Genomic DNA, 17,057 nt, shown 5'->3' on the forward strand with positions numbered 1-17,057 from the left:
GACATGTTTATGTGAAACAGTGAAAACAAACAAAGCCAGGGGTTTCCTGGAGCAGTGCATGTTCATCAAGTGTCAAATACTGCTACACTGTCAGCAGTTTAGTGACAGTCTTACACCATGCTTCAAGGAGTCTCGTATATACTCCAGCATGTCTAAAACATTACTGGGACCTATAAATACTTTGTATATATTTCTAGACAATAGCAAATGACCAAGGCAGGTGAATATGTTCACCTGTCAGTGTGTTTGTGACTGAGTACAATTTCAGTACCTAATGTCAGTGTCAGAACAAAGATTGGCTATGAAATCACAAGAACTACTATAAATTGTAATTATCAGCACATAAAAATTATATAAAATAATATAAAAATGAGAAAAAAGGTATATCGGCAACACTTCTGCAAGTTTCAGACTCCACGTTGCCGTCAGGTGAGCATCCAGAACCAACTTTGCAGTCTTATATGTTGGTAAGTGCTAGTCCTAAAAAAATTGTTTTTTGGTCTTATTATACACAGAAAATTGCCCTCTTTAATTTTTGTTTTTTTCTTCAAAACATTCGCAGCGCTGGAAAGTAGATCTGTGTTTGGACAGTTAACGGGTTAAGGGTCTCATAGCACCTGAAAATGAGAGGCAATCAGGTTTGATATAAGGAAGGTGAGGATATCACCAATTCCTTGGATCAAGAGACCTTTTTTTGGCTCACCCTGCCTCAGTGCGAGACCGCTGATAAGTTGAAAAAAAAAAAAAGGAGAGTGTACAGGAAATGTGCCTCATAAAATACTGGATGTGTATATTTTTACTCACTGTTTATATACAGTATAGTACATATATGCAAATGAAAAGAGTAAAAATAACTGACACTTGTGCACTATTAAAATTCATGAAAAGGGGAGCATAGATGTGTGAATAAGCATGAGATACATTTACTATATATTTATGCTGTTGAATGATCTGAGTGTTAATTTTAAAATGTTAATACAGTGGACCCCCGCATAGCGAACTTAATCCGTGCAAGAGGGCTGGTCGTTATGCGAAATGTTCGCTATGCGAATTAATTTTCCCCATAAGAAATAATGGAAATAAAATTAATCCGTGCAAGACACCCAAAAGTATGAAAAAAAATTTTTTTACCACAAAAAAATGTTAATTTTAGTACACACAAACTGAAAAAGGCATGCACAATTACATGACACTTACTTTTATTGAAGATCTGGTGATGATTGATGGGATGGGAGGAGGGGAGAGAGAGTGTTAGTGTTTAGAAGGGGAATCCCCTTCCATTAGGACTTGAGGTAGCAAGTCCTTTTCTGGGGTTACTTCCCTTCTTCTTTTAATGCCACTAGGACCAGCTTCAGAGTCACTGGACTTCTTTCGCACAACATATCTGTCCATAGTGGCCTGTACCTCTCGTTCCTTTATGACTTTCCTAAAGTGTTTCACAACAGTGTCATTGTAATAGTCACCAGCACGGCTTGCAATAGCTGTGTGAGGGTGATTTTCATCAAAAAAGGTTTGCACTTCAAGCCATTTTGCACACATTTCCTTAATCTTTGAAGTAGGCAATTCCTTCAATTTCTCTCTCCCCTCCTCTGAACCAGTTTCCCCAGGTCTGGCCTCTTGCTCTTGAAGTTGATCTATCAGCTCATCAGTGGTTAGTTCTTCATTGTCCTCCTCCACCAACTCTTCCACATCCTCCCCACTAACCTCCAACCCCAAGGACTTCCCCAATTCCACAATTGATTCCTCAACTGGTATACTACTCCTCTCAGGGTTAGCCTCAAACCCTTCAAAATCCCTTTTGTCTACACATTCTGGCCACAGTTTCTTCCAAGCAGAGTTCAAGGTTCTCTTAGTCACTCCCTCCCAAGCCTTACCTATAAGGTTTACACAACTGAGGATATTAAAGTGATCCTTCCAAAACTCTTTTAGAGTCAATCCAGTGTCTGTGGTCACTTCAAAGCACTTTTGAAACAGAGCTTTTGTGTACAGTTTCTTGAAGTTGGAAATGACCTGCTGGTCCATGGGCTGCAGGAGAGGAGTGGTATTAGGAGGCAAAAACTTCACCTTAATGAAGCTCATGTCCCCATAAAGTCGCTCTGCCACGTCTGTAGGATGACCAGGGGCATTGTCTAACACCAGGAGGCACTTAAGGTCTAATTTCTTTTCAGTTAGGTAATCTTTCACATTGGGGGCAAATGCATGGTGTAACCAGTTATAGAAAAATTCCCTAGTGACCCATGCCTTACTGTTTGCCCTCCACAGCACACACAAATTATCCTTGAGGACATTCTTTTGCCTGAACGCTCTGGGAGTTTCAGAGTGATACACTAATAAAGGCTTAACTTTGCAATCACCAGTAGCATTGGCACACATGAGAAGAGTAAGCCTGTCTTTCATAGGCTTATGTCCTGGGAGTGCCTTTTCCTCCTGAGTAATGTAGGTCCTGCTTGGCATTTTCTTCCAGAACAGGCCTGTTTCATCACAATTAAACACTTGTTCAGGTTCCAGTCCTTCAGTTTCTATGTACTCCTTGAATTCATGCACATATTTTTCAGCCGCTTTGTGGTCCGAACTGGCAGCCTCACCATGCCGTATCACACTATGGATGCCACTACGCTTCTTAAATCTCTCAAACCAACCTTTGCTGGCCTTAAATTCACTCACATCATCACTAGTTGCAGGCATTTTTTTAATTAAATCGTCATGCAACTTCCTAGCCTTTTCACATATGATCGCTTGAGAGACGCTATCTCCTGCTAGCTGTTTTTCATTTATCCACACCAATAAGAGTCTCTCAACATCTTCCATCACTTGCGATCTTTGTTTCGAAAACACAGTTAAACCTTTGGCAACAACAGCTTCCTTGATTGCCGTTTTCTTGCCCACAATAGAAGCGATGGTTGATTTTGGTTTCTTGTACAACCTGACCAGGTCGGTGATACGTACTCCACTTTCATACTTATCAATGATTTCTTTCTTAATTTCAATGGGTATTCTTACCCTTTGAGGTGTAGGGTTGGCACTAGAAGCTTTCTTGGGGCCCATGGTCACTTATTTTCCACAAACAGCACCGAAAACACTGTAATAATACGAAATATTCCGAGTGTATGCTTGAATGTTACCGCGGAGGCTAGCTGGTAAACAATGGGACGGGCGGCACATGTGAGGCTGGCTGAGGGCCCACATTGGACGCGTCTCGAACGAAGTTCGCTGAGCGGGTTTTTGTCTACTATGCGGGGCAAAATTTTAGCGGACAAAGCGTTCGCTATGCGGAATGTTCGCTATGCAAGGCGTTCGCTATGCGGGGGTCCACTGTATAAGTACAAAAAAAATTAATTAATGATGTAGAAAAATGAGGTGGATTATATAAAGTTACTATTACATCATTAAAACTAAATTATTAGTAGCATGCATTGTGTAAGTGTAAATAAAATAATTTTTAAAAAATTGTATTTAAAATGTTAGGGAAAGTTGACAATACAGAGTAACATATGTATCGACCATTCTCCCAGCTTTGTCTGCATGTGGATTTCCTGTTACAATAAACTGTATATAGTACATATATTGGTTAATATAATACTAAAACTGCAATTCTTCTCAGGTGTATGGTGTAAGTGATCTGTACTGCTTTTACCCAAGTGAATGTCATCCACTTTGTCATGCAGCCTTCACTTACCATCCCGTGGACACACACAATTTCCAACTCAAACTCTTTACCAAGTGAGCAGGTTGTATTGTAACAAAATACGTATAAGTAATCTGCTTTACTCAGAAACCTTACTTTTTTAGTATAAAAATTTTAAATTAAATTTATTTGTTGCTTACTTTATATTTATGGGAAAATTCCAACCCCATAGGGAAGCATACAGTGCCTGGGAAGGGGGCATAATTAGGTTTGAGGCAAGGAAGAGGACAGCTCAAATTTGTTGGATCCAAAGTCCCTCTTCCTTCATGGGTCATATATATATTCTCTTTAATTCACAAATATGTCATAAAAGCAGTTTTTTTTTTTTTTAACAAGTCGGCCCTCTCCCACAGACAGGGTGACCCAAAAAGAAAGAAAATCCCCAAAAAGAAAATACTTTCATCATTCAACACTTTCATCTTACTCACACATGAGCACTGTTTTTACAGAGGTGCTCAGAACACAACAGTTTAGAAGCCTATACGTATAAAGATACACAACATATCCCTCCAAACTGCTATTATCCCGAAACCCCTCCTTTAGAGTGTACACATTGTACTTCCCATTTCCAGGACTCAAGTCCGGCTATGTAAAAATAACTGGTTTCCGTGAATCCCTTCACTAAATATTACCCTGCTCACACTCCAACAGATCGTCAGGTCCCAAATACCATTCGTCTCCATTCACTCCTATTGAACATGCTCATGCACACCTGCTGGAAGTCCAAGTCCCCTCGCCAACAAAACCTCCCTTACCCCTTTCCAATCTTTTCGAGGACGACCCCTACCCCGCCTTCCTTTCCCTACAGATTTAAATGCTCTCCATGTCATTCTCCTTTGATCCATTCTCTCTAAATGACCAAACCACCTCAACCACCCCTCTTCAGCCCTCTGACTAATACTTTTAACTCCACACCTTCTCCTAATTTCCACACTTCGAATTTTCTGCTTATTTACACCACACATTGCCCTTAGACAAGACATCTCCACTGCCTCCAACTGCCTCCTCGCTGCTGCATTCACAACCCAAGCTTCACACCCATATAAGAGTGTTGGTATTACTATACTTTCACACATTCCCTTCTTTGCCTCCATAGATAACGTTTTTTGTCTCCACATATACCTCAACACATCACTCGCCTTTTTTCCCTCGTCAATTCTATGATTAACCTCATCCTTCATAAATCCATCCACTGACACATCAACTCCCAAGTATCTGAAAACATTCACTTCTTCCATACTCCTCCCCAATTTGATATCCAATTTTTCTTTATCTAAATCATTTGATACCCTCATCACCTTACTCTTTTCTATGTTCACTTTCAACTTTCTACCTTTACACATTCCTAAACTCATCCACTAACCTTTGCAATTTTTCTTTAGAATCTCCCATAAGTACAGTATCATCAGCAAAAAGCAACTGTGTCAATTCTCATTTTATATTTGATTCCCCATAATTTAATCCCACCCCTCTCCCGAACACCCTAGCATTTACTTCTTTTACAACTCCCATCTATAAATATATTAAACAACCATGGTGACATTACACATCCCTGTCCAAGACCTACTTTTACCGAGAAGTAGTCTCCCTCTCTTCTACACACCCTAACCTGAGCCTCACTATCCTCATAAAAACTCTCTACAGCATTTAGTAACTTACCACCTATTCTATATACTTGCAACGTCTGCCACATTGCTTCCCTATCTACTCTATCATATGCCTTTTCTAAATTCATAAATGCAATAAAAACTTCCCTACTTTTATCTAAATACTGTTCACATATATGCTTCAATGTAAACACTTGATCTACACATCCCCTACCCACTCTAAAACAACCTTGCTCATCCGCAATCCTACATTCTGTCTTACCTCTAATTCTTTCAGTTATAACCCTACCGTACACTTTTCCTGGTATACTCAGTAAACTTATTCCTCTTAATTTTTACAATCTCTTTTGTCCCCCTTCCCTTTATATAAAGGGACTATACATGCTCTCTGCCATTCCCTAGGTACATTCCCCTCTTTCATACATTTATTAACCCTTAAACTGTCCAAACGTAGATCTACGTTTTTTCAACATTTGAAAGTATGTAAAAAAACTTTGATCTTCATTTTTTTTTTTTGTTATATTTAAAAATGTTAAAAAACGTAGATCTACTTTTGGAGCACTACACGTGTAAACGTAGATCTGTTTGGACAGTTTAAGGGTTAAAAATACCAACCACTCCAACACTACATCCCCCCCTGCTTTTAACATTTCTGTATTATTAAGTCTTTATATTCGACTACAATTTTTGTGACATTTTTACAGGGACGAAAAGCAAGCATTATTGGTGGTACATTCTCTCTTGGTAGTACTTCCTAATGATGCAAACATCCAACCCCCAACCATAAATGTACAAGACCACCACACGAGTGTTGAAAAGTTACGCCATCAGTTACTGGCTAAGATGAAAGAGGCAACCAGTTATGTTGTTGAAGGCTATGAAGCTCAGGTACTATCACAGAAGAAGTACAAATATGAAGACATCATAGAACCAGTTCCTGGAAAGTCAGGATCATCAGAGGTATATAATCAAACAAAAGTTAGACCTAAGAATGTCAGGGGTGGACCACAAGACATTCAGGTTAACAATGAAAAGTATAAGAATGAAAGGGATGATGTTTTAGCTAGGAAGGGAGATGTAACATTTAATGCCGAATTGTATAGTTTATGGAGAAAGAAATTACAAGAAATTCAGTGTGACATTGATAAGCTGTATGTAAAATATCTTGAATAAAATAAGTATACTAATTTTGTTTTATTAATTATTATTTCTCAAGTTCATTTATATTCTGGAAATATTCAGTGCACTTCCCAAAGTGAGTTTACTATCTTTACTCTGTTCTTTAATGCACTTTTTTTTTTTAGGATATAATTGCTAAGAGATTAAAGTGGTTCACAAGCAACAGTAAGTTATTGCAAGTCAAAATAGCAGGTGCGTGGTTAATGGAAAATGCCTGATAGTATAATATTCATGGAAAGTGTTAAACCCATAGATCATACAGCAGACATTTACTGAAATATTAAACTGTCAGGCTGAACCACCAAGCCTCACAGTGGCACCAAGAACCCACAATAATATACATGTATATTTAATTCACAAAAAGATGATGAACCCCTTTGGGTCTAATGTGAAAAAACTCCATTATCAGCAATATTATACATTTTCAGTACTGTACAGTATAACTTGAGACATTTACTCTTGAGAAGATGTCCCCCCAAAAAGGAATCTTACATGTTTTTGTTCAATATTCAATTGACTTTCTAAATATCTGTATAAACATTTTAAGAGAAATCATTATCCGCTATGTCTCTGGACATTAGTAGAATAGTGTTCATTTTCAGTTACTAGTTTCTTTATTTAGCAACTTGTGACCCTTTGCTTTGAGTTTACTTTCAATAATTTCTTGTCTTTTTTGCTGCTTTTCGAGTTGAAGTCTTGCATGGCGTTCAGTGGCAAACTTTGTTTCTTGCAGCAGTTGTATGACTTTGGCCTGTAACAAAAAAATATGTTATAGATTAATTCTATCCTGTTTAAAATTTAGGACACTAATAGCAAAATAAAATAATTTCATATGTAATATCTGTTCTCCCATTTTATACCTTTGCATACTAGCATATATGTACAGTATAGTCAAACCTCACTAATCCAAAATTGCTGGGACCAAGACCTTTTTCGTTAAACAATTTTTCTTAAGTAGAGAAACAATAGAAGCATTGAAAAACATAATTTATCCCAGTAAGCAATGATAAGTACACTATCATAATAATAATTCCTAATAGTAACTTTTCTATACTGTGTATTTACTCAGAAGAGGTGTAGATTATTTTATTTACAGAGAATTGCTAGGGTCATAAAGCACCTGGGAAATGGGAGGTAAGCAGCTTTGATTCAAGAGAACAAGCTCAATTCCTTAGAAAGCTGTAATACCCTTTTAGGTATAGCACTTAACTAATAATAATTCCTGAGATCAATAGCCTCTTAACAGGTTCAAGAAGTCTTCCTTGAGGAAAGAAGAGGTGTAGAATAATGCTTCCAGAATAATTATAGCACAGTATATGTCAGCTGTATTTAAAATATATACTATACAGTTTATATGTTATGTAGCATGTTTATTATATAATTTTGAAAAAAATATCATAGATGGATTAATGAAAATGTTTACGTATATTAACGTAATATACAGCATTTAATGCACCTCAGAGTAATTATTATTGCGTATTATTATTATTAATATGGTACCCTCAAGACTTAATAAGACACTCTTAGTGATTTTAATGTGTACCTGCATGCCAGCACAGTGTTTAAGTTTATTTAGATACAGGTATACATAAGTATACAGTACACAAATAACCCGCACATAAAAGAGACAAGCTTACGACGACGTTTCGGTCCGACTTGGACCATTGACAAAGTCACACTAACCAGAAGTGGAGCAGGACGGCTATATATAGGCAGGAAGAGGTGGTGGCGAAACGTCTACGATAGGGATGCCCGGGTGTTGCGCATATGTCTTAATTTCATCTTGTCGGTATTATATACCATTCTTGTACTACTACTACTACTACCACCACCTCTTCCTGCCTATATATAGCCGTCCTGCTCCACTTCTGGTTAGTGTGACTTTGACAATGGTCCAAGTCGGACCGAAACGTCGTCATAAGCTTCTCTCTTTTATGTGCGGGTTATTTGTGTATCGTTCCAGTCACGGTATTGTGCCTTTTTTTGTTATTTATAAGTATACAGGTCTCCCTCCACATTCACGAGGGTTAGGGGATCAAGAACCTCGCAAATGTTGAAAAATCGCGAATGTTTGGTGCACAAATATATTGTAGGGAAATATAATAATAGCATTTACTTAGCCTAACAATACAGTACTGCTTCCTTAACCTATTGAACCATGAACAATCATAAAACACATGAAAACATCGTAAAATATTGAGATCTTCAAAACTAGGGATGCCAAGCCCATGATGACATGTCAGGTCGCTTATTCTATCTAGGCTGGAATACTGCTGTGCACTAACAGCACCTTTCAAGGCAGGTGAAATTGCTGAACTAGAAAATGTACAGAGAACCTTCACGGTGCGCATAACTGTGATAAAACACCTCATTTACTGTGAACGCTTGAAGTACCTGAACCTGTACTCCCTGGAATGCAGGCGGGAGAGATACATGATTATATACACCTGGAAAATCCTAGAGGGACTAGTACCAAACTTGCACACGAAAATCACTCCTTATGAAAGCAAAAGACTTGGCAGACGATGCAACATCCCACCAATGAATAGCAGGGGTGCCGCTAGCACGTTAAGAGAAACCACAATAAGTGTCAGGGGCCCAACTGCCTCCCAGCATACATAAAGAGGATTACCAATAGACCCCTGGCTGTCTTCAAGCAGGCACTGGACAAGCACCTAAAGTCGGTACCTGACCAGCCGGGCTGTGGTTCGTACGTTGGATTGCGTACAGCCAGCAGTAACAGCCTGGTTGATCAGGCCCTGAGCCACCATGAGGCCTGGTTACAGACCGGGCCGCGGGGGCGCTGACCCCCGGAATTCCCTCCAGGTAAACCTCCAGTGCCAGCCCTTTGGTAAAGAAGGTGAGAAAGACTATAGAATTCAAGAAAGAACTCGTAGCAGAGTACCAAAGTGGAGGAGGAAGAGAGAGGGGAGAATGTGCCCTCTTCGGTGATTCAGTGATTCTACGATATACACGATACTAAAGCAGCACGAGTCAATAAAGGCTACAGCACCAGCCAGCGATAAAGTGTAGCATTAAGAGTGTAGCAAGTAAGTTAATCGATTAATTGATAGAAAAAGGACAGCACAAACCTAACTCCTCCAATGTTGGAGTTATATAGGGTGACTGACAACACTGCCATCTCTACCACATCTGCTGCTGCCTCCACCACTATGTAAGGCTTATGCTCTCAGTGGCCCTTATACACCCAACAACAACAACACTCGTGACATACTTAATGACAAATTTTATTCATTCTAGAATATATGTCATGTTTCTATGTTATTAATATTGTTTATTATGTCATATTAGATGAATGAGCCACAGAGTTGATATTAGTGCCATATTGAAGGACTATCTTGTCCCATCTCCAAACAAACTCTGCCACCGCCACAATTCCTAACATATGCAATGACATATTTTATATATGACTGGGTGGTTGGGCATTCGCGAATGCTCGATACCCACGAAAGTGGAATTCGCGAATGTGGAGGGAGACCTGTAATTATTAGAATATATATAAAACATCTTTTTCTTTTTAGTAAGCTATACAGGAAAAAGGGTTACTAGCCCATTGTTCCCGGCATTTTAGTTGACTTTTACAACATGCGTGGCTTATGGAGGAAAGATTCTTATTCCACTTCCCCATGGATATGAAATGAAAAGCACTAAGAGCAAAAACTATTAAGATAAAATCAAAGAAAACTCAGATAAGTGTATATACATAAATGTTGATAAATTAGACACATGTGCAACTCTTGGGTATCTTTATTGAGGAAATGTTTCGCCACACAGTGGCTTCATCAGTCCATACAAAGGAGAATCTTGAAGAACAGGAGGAGAATGAGGTAATCAGTCCCTCAACCTTGAGTCGATGTGGTCAGTCCATCAATCTTGAATAGAATACGGCATACTTGCGGAGAAGGAGCTTATAAACCGTTCGTAGGAGAGGTGCAGCAGTCATAGGTGGTGTCACGGTTTATAAGCTCCTTCTCCGCACATATGCCGTATTCTATTCAAGATTGATGGACTGACCACATCGATTCAAGGTTGAGGGACTGATTACCTCATTCTCCTCCTGTTTTTCAAGATTCTCCTTTGTATGGACTGATGAAGCCACTGTGTGGCGAAACGTTTCCTCAATAAAGATACCCAAGAGTTGCACATGTGTCTAATTTATCAACATGTCTGTTCTCTGAACCATTCATCTACAAACCTGTCAGACACTGCAACTTCTTGGGATCTTAATACTTGGGAATTCTTCACTTGCCTAATTCTTGGGCACGACCTACCCACATTGAACAAATGTGACACCACCTATGACCGCTGCACCTCTCCTACCAACAGTTTATAAGCTCCTTCTCCGCACGTATGTCGTATTCTATTCAAGATTGATGGACTGACCACATCGACTCAAGGTTGAGGGACTGATTACCTCATTCTCCTCCTGTTCTTCAAGATTCTCCTTTGTATGGACTGATGAAGCCACTGTGTGGCAAAACGTTTCCTCAATAAAGATACCCAAGAGTTGCACATGTGTCTAATTTATCAACATGTCGGTTCTCTGAACCAGTCATCTACAAACCTGTCAGACACTGCAACTTCTTGGGATCTTAATACTTGGGAATTCTTCGCTTGCCTAATTCTTGGGCACGACCTACTTCCACATTGAACAAATGTGACACCACCTATGACCGCTGCACCTCTCTTACCAACGGTTTATAAGCTCCTTCTCCGCACGTATGCCGTATTCTATTCAAGATTGATGGACTGACCACATCGACTCAAGGTTGAGGGACTGATTACCTCATTCTCCTCCTGTTCTTCAAGATTCTCCTTTGTATGGACTGATGAAGCCACTGTGTGGCAAAACGTTTCCTCAATAAAGATACCCAAGAGTTGCACATGTGTCTAATTTATCAACATGTCGGTTCTCTGAACCATTCATTTACAAATACATAAATGTGTACATATATGTGTAATGTGACCTAAGTGTAAGTAGAAGTAGCAAGACGTACCTGAAATCTTGCATGTTTATGAGACAGAAAAAAGACACCAGCAATCCTACCATCATGTAAAACTAATATAGGCTTCCTTTTTACACTCACCTGGTAGGATGGTAGTACCTCCCCAAATGGTTGCTGTCTACCAACCTACTACTATAGATATTATTATAGATTTAGCCAGACTTGAGTCCTGGAATGGGAAGTACAATCCCTGCACTTTAAAGGAGGGGTCTGGGATATTGATAGTTTGGATGGACTTCTAAACTGTCATATCTGAGTGCCTCTGCAAAGACAGTGATTATGTATGAGTGAGGTGAAAGTGTTGAATGATGATGAAAGTATTTTATTTTGGGGGATTTTCTTTATGGGTCACCCTGCCTTGGTGGGAGATGGCTGACTTGTTAAAAAAATATATAAAAACATGGAATAACTGGAAAACACTTGAAATTTTGGAAGTTTCCAGACATAATGGAGAGGGGCAGTGCTCATGAAGAATGTAAAGAAACTGGGTGGGGCACGGTGACTGTATTAGAAAGTCAGGTGGGGGGAGCCATATAGCAAGTTTTGATCATAATTTAAAATGTTCGTATTAGCGGAACGCTGTACGGCGAAACGGAGTAAAACGGGGCCCTACTGTATTTAGCAGACAAGGGAGGCAGAGTAGTAATGATGGATAGCTCCAACTATAACAGTAACAGGGATACCAGAGCCTATGAGTACATCACACAACACAATACAGAGAAAGAAATGAAAAGTTCGTATGTAAAACGGGGAAATTTTAGCCAGATCTTTACAGGGAAATCTGTTTTATCTGCAAATCAATGATAAGCACATATACATGGGTTACTCAAAACACAAAATCCCAACATATCACTCAGACCTCTGATAGAGGTAATGTTCTATACTAATTACCTAAAGTTGCTAAATGTCCATCCTAGTTATTAAGTACAATAAGACAATAAGGCCTTCCAACTTTTGTCATTTTGGGATTTGATATCCAAATATACTGAGGATATTCTTGTCATTGTTCCCAGACTCTTAACCTACAAAATTTCAGAGACCAGCAAAACTGGACTGATCCATCAGTTCAGCTTATTTTGGAAGCAGTTACCTTTCCTTGATGTTTGACTCAAAAAACAGGGTGAGGAATTAATACAGACGACCGACTTGTTGAAAAAAAAAAAAAAATGTACAGGAAGCCCACCAATAAAGACAGCCTGACACTATTATTCACATCATAATCTGCAGACCAAGAAAGGCACAATGATTGAGTTCTTGCAGGAGCTCGGAATTTGCAGTAATGAAGAACTTCTTAAATAGAAAACTACATAGTAAATACTTATCTCAGTTTGAAGGATCCTCACCACATAATACAGTATTCCACTGAAAGTGGAAAGTTGATACAAAACACAACAGGGCTGCTACCTCAAAACATAAATAGTAGATACATCATGCACATTGGAACCACCACCAACGGTTTCCTTCATCCCTTGAAAATCACATAGATGTGGCAAAAGTCACCAGCAAGACCATTAGAGACTTTACAAAGACTCAAACGACTAATGTGGAACTGATGGACACAGGAGTTTACAGTATACAATGTGTGTGTGGGGGGGGGGGGTAATTAGTTCTAAATGAGGAAAACTGCCAAAAGTGTCCCAACTGTGACTACATTGCCTGTACAGTCAACAACTTAAGGAACTCTTGTGTCCAATAGTGTTACACCCTTCCCACCTCATTGCATGGGATAAAGCAACCTTACTACTTAATGAAAATGACAAGTTTTCCACAGATATTCTGAATCCTCTTCCATTCAATGCAATAACACAAACAAGATTGTGCTATGCTTATTTTGTCTACACTCATGGCTCACACTGTGTTAGAACAAAGGAACAAACCTAGTGCATGCCAGTAGGCCTATTACAGCACTTCCCTGCTTCTCATATCTCACCCATTCAACACTTTACCACTTGGACCTCACTCAACATTTGACTAACCAGTCTGGATGCACTATATAAAATGTGATTTTCTGTTGTACTGTATGCACAGTACTTGATAAAACCAATTTGTTACAGAATGTTGTGTCAATAGACTCGTCTGCAATTAGTGTCTTGCCATTTCTCTGGAATCATTTTTTCTGTTTGACTTATTTCATTTACACTACAGGCACAGGCCATCTGCAATATGTGACCCACCTTTAAGCATACGTAACACTACTATTTTCTTCAAAACGCTCATACTTTTATACTTCTTCTTTGTCATGACACCTACAGCATCACCAGAGATGAAATGGGAGAGATGAAAAGATCCAAACTCATTTTAATTACACATGACTGAGTGAGGTATGGTCTATATTCATAAGGTAAATGGAGTCTAGGTGTTGTTTACATCATGAAGTGACACCAAGTTTATTCCCTAAAACAATTTCTTGCTCACAGGCTAACTGTGGTGTGAAGAAAAAATATCTCAAGGTTTGTTCTAATGGGTTTTGGCATGCAACATGGACTGACGCTTATTTTTTCCAAAATTTACTGGAAACAATATTTCATTCGTATTTTACTGAAAACATGTGTTATAAACATGCATTACTATATGAGACTAGTGAATTAAAAAAAATCTGTATATACATTTAGTGACCTTATTTACATCAGCTATGCTTCATTAAACCTAAAAATGATAAATACAACTGTAATAATAATAATAATACAGGTTGGCCATCACTAATCCGGCATCACTGGGACCTGTAGTGTGCTGGATTAGTGAGTTTGCCGGATTACAGAGTGGTTAGGTTAGAATACACTTAATTAACCTATCAACAGAGACTCTGCTACATCTCCCTCATTTTCATCACTGCTTTCTCCTCCACTGGCTTGCTGCTGTGGATTTACAACCATCTGAACAATTTTTGAGTCAGTATAATGATGAAATTTGAATCAATATAATGATTTGAGTCAGTATAATAATGAAATTTGAAATTATGCTAGCTGAAATTAGTGCTGGATTACTGATGGAACTGGATAACTGATTGCTGTATCGTAGGGGTTCTTAAATGGAGATATCGAGGGTTGAAGGTAGACACACTTGTTGGATGGTAACGATATATATTGTCAGACTGAGATGATGGGAGATGGAGCCCAGCCTTGCCGTGTTCTAGCCTGGATGATCAACCGCCGACTGAGACCGAGGCAGAGGTACGAACGTACACATGCGCATCCCGTGACGTCACACAAAGTCACAGGCCTAAAAGGGATCTCCTATCTAAAGCACATGGATGATACTATATGCTATGCTATATAACACAGGGATCAGCAACTATGCTGACAGCTCGGTCATGTTACGTATGTCGTCTCGACATACACTACTATCTATAGGCTGAACAGGCAGGTGGTTCTGGGCTGATTTTATACAATAACAAAATCATATATAACTTAGAATTAATGGATTGTATCATAATGGATGTTAACAAAATGAATTTTACGTAATGGGTGTTAACGTAATCACTTTTAACGTAATGCATTACAAACTATAAGAACAATTCATTGTACAATATGGATGGAATTGATCGATCGATCTGTATTCATGCACTCTATGGATTCTGAGGAAGAATAAATATATATATATACAAGGTGAAATTAACAGCAAAGGCATCTGGTGCGCACTCAGATCATTACTGTCAAATTCTCAGAATACGGAGGGAACGTGAATACGAAAAAAAAAAATTCTGAAAAAACTAATCAGTTAATAACAAACAGTTGACAATTTACTTCATCTCGGACATCTAGTTATACAGACTATGTACATTTAAACCCAATTCTGCGAGGGTGAGGTTTACATATGCAGAATGGTTATCATCTCTGGGAGGATCGAATTCCTCTGCAATGGCTAACACATGCCTTGACTGAGGGAGACTTGAACGAGTATCTACAAAAGATACTTGTGGGTTTCTCATTACTTGTCGAGTACGCAAGGAGTAACGACATTCAGGTTGGTTATCTAACTGAGTATCTGAGGTAGAGGGTACAGAGTCAAGAGGATTTTCAGCATCTGTCACATTAGTCTGGGTAGCAATATCATCAACATCGCATACTAATTTCATATGATCTAAATGCGATTCTTTGTACTTACCAGTACTAATTTCTCTAACCTTATACTTATTACCAGAGATATGTTCTACAACTCGATAAGGTCCGACAAACTTTTGATCGAGCTTAGGCATTGCGGATGTTTTGTTGAAATTTGTCAGCATTACTCTCGAACCTACTTTGACTTCTGATGGCTTAGCACGGCTATTAGTTACTCTAGTAAATTCTGCTGTTGATTTATGAAGTGTTTCATGGATTCTTCTAAAAACACTTCGAGCCATGCTGGTACGAGTTGCTACGAAATCATCAGGGTTGTAATTAGGTTTCGGAGTGGAATATAACTCATAGGGTAAACGCTTGTCTACACCATACAATGCATAATGTGGAGTATCACCTATGGAAGCATTGTAAGCAGAATTTATGGCACATTGAACATCTGGTATGACTTCATCCCAAGTTTCACTATTGGGGTTGATAGTGGCTCTCAGGACATCAAGTACTTTCTTATTGGTTCGTTCGGCTAACCCATTGCTGGCAGGATGATGAGGAACAATGGTGGATTTAGAGATCTTGTATAAAGTACACAAATTTTCAAGAATCTCATTACAGAATTCACCTCCATTATCTGTTACTAAGGACTTAGGGGTGGTATGCCTGCAGATAATGCATTCTTTAAACGCTTTAGCTATTGTCTCTGCAGTCTTATCTGCAATAGGAACTAACTCACAATATCTGGTGAAATGGTCTACCATAACATACAGATGTTTGTTGCCTTGGAGGGAACATTTAAAATTGGTTAACAAGTCAAGGGCAACTCTTTCCCACGGTTCGCTAGTGGTTGGGTACACTTGGATTGGATTAGGACCATTGACATTTCCTTTATGTTGCATACAAACACTACATTTCTTAACATACTCGGAAATGTCAGTTGCCATATGTGGCCAAAAGTATTTCATTCTGGCTTGTTTCACAGAACGATCCATACCAGGGTGTGCAACACCTGGTGCATCATGAACTAGCTGTAGAGCTACGTTCACTAGTGACTGTGGAATTACTAACTGGTACACTCTTCTGCTTGGAGTACCCAACTCGGCTGTTCGATACAGTAATTCTTGGCTCATTACAAAATCACTAATGGGTGCTGGTGGCTTCACAGTAAGAATAAGATCTTCCTGGAGCAGGAATCGAATCACCAGAACACAAGGGATCGGTTCTTTCTTACTGGAGGAATGCACAAACTCGGTGGAGTGGATGACTCTCCCCGGTTGAAAAAAATTAACGCTATAACACGCAATATGAGCAAGGGAGAACGAATCTACTATCTCAAACTGCAAGCACAGGAGAAAATAAACAAACACAGTCAACAATGCTGATATTCAATCTGAGTCGCACACAGTGACACGAGGTATCAGCTATAAAGAAACTTCACTTACAAACGTTAACAACATGTGAAAGTTACTTGAGAAATAACTTCTTACAATGCACTGATTACTGTCAA

The 17,057-nt window shown here is 38.9% G+C and overlaps 2 protein-coding genes across 5 annotated transcripts in view; one reads left to right on the forward strand and one right to left on the reverse strand.

Moving 5' to 3' along the window:
- LOC128695159 (uncharacterized) overlaps positions 1 to 6,479 on the forward strand; it is a 46,675-nt gene extending 40,196 nt beyond the window's left edge. For all 4 annotated transcript variants that reach the window (XM_070091344.1, XM_070091346.1, XM_070091348.1 and 1 more), the window contains 2 exons: positions 3,602 to 3,720; positions 5,997 to 6,479. In XM_070091344.1, the coding sequence (XP_069947445.1) occupies positions 3,602 to 3,720; positions 5,997 to 6,465 (588 nt within the window). In that variant the 3' untranslated portion in view covers positions 6,466 to 6,479. The remainder of the gene's footprint in view (positions 1 to 3,601; positions 3,721 to 5,996) is intronic.
- The window catches only part of mRpL52 (mitochondrial ribosomal protein L52), a 34,230-nt gene continuing 17,954 nt past the window's right edge, over positions 782 to 17,057 (reverse strand). The window contains exon 4 of the mRNA XM_070091349.1: positions 782 to 7,222. Coding sequence (XP_069947450.1) covers positions 7,070 to 7,222 — 153 coding nt within the window. The 3' untranslated portion in view covers positions 782 to 7,069. The remainder of the gene's footprint in view (positions 7,223 to 17,057) is intronic.

This window comes from Cherax quadricarinatus, chromosome 35, assembly GCF_038502225.1.
Source record: "Cherax quadricarinatus isolate ZL_2023a chromosome 35, ASM3850222v1, whole genome shotgun sequence".
Classification (NCBI taxonomy): Eukaryota; Metazoa; Arthropoda; class Malacostraca; order Decapoda; family Parastacidae; genus Cherax; species Cherax quadricarinatus.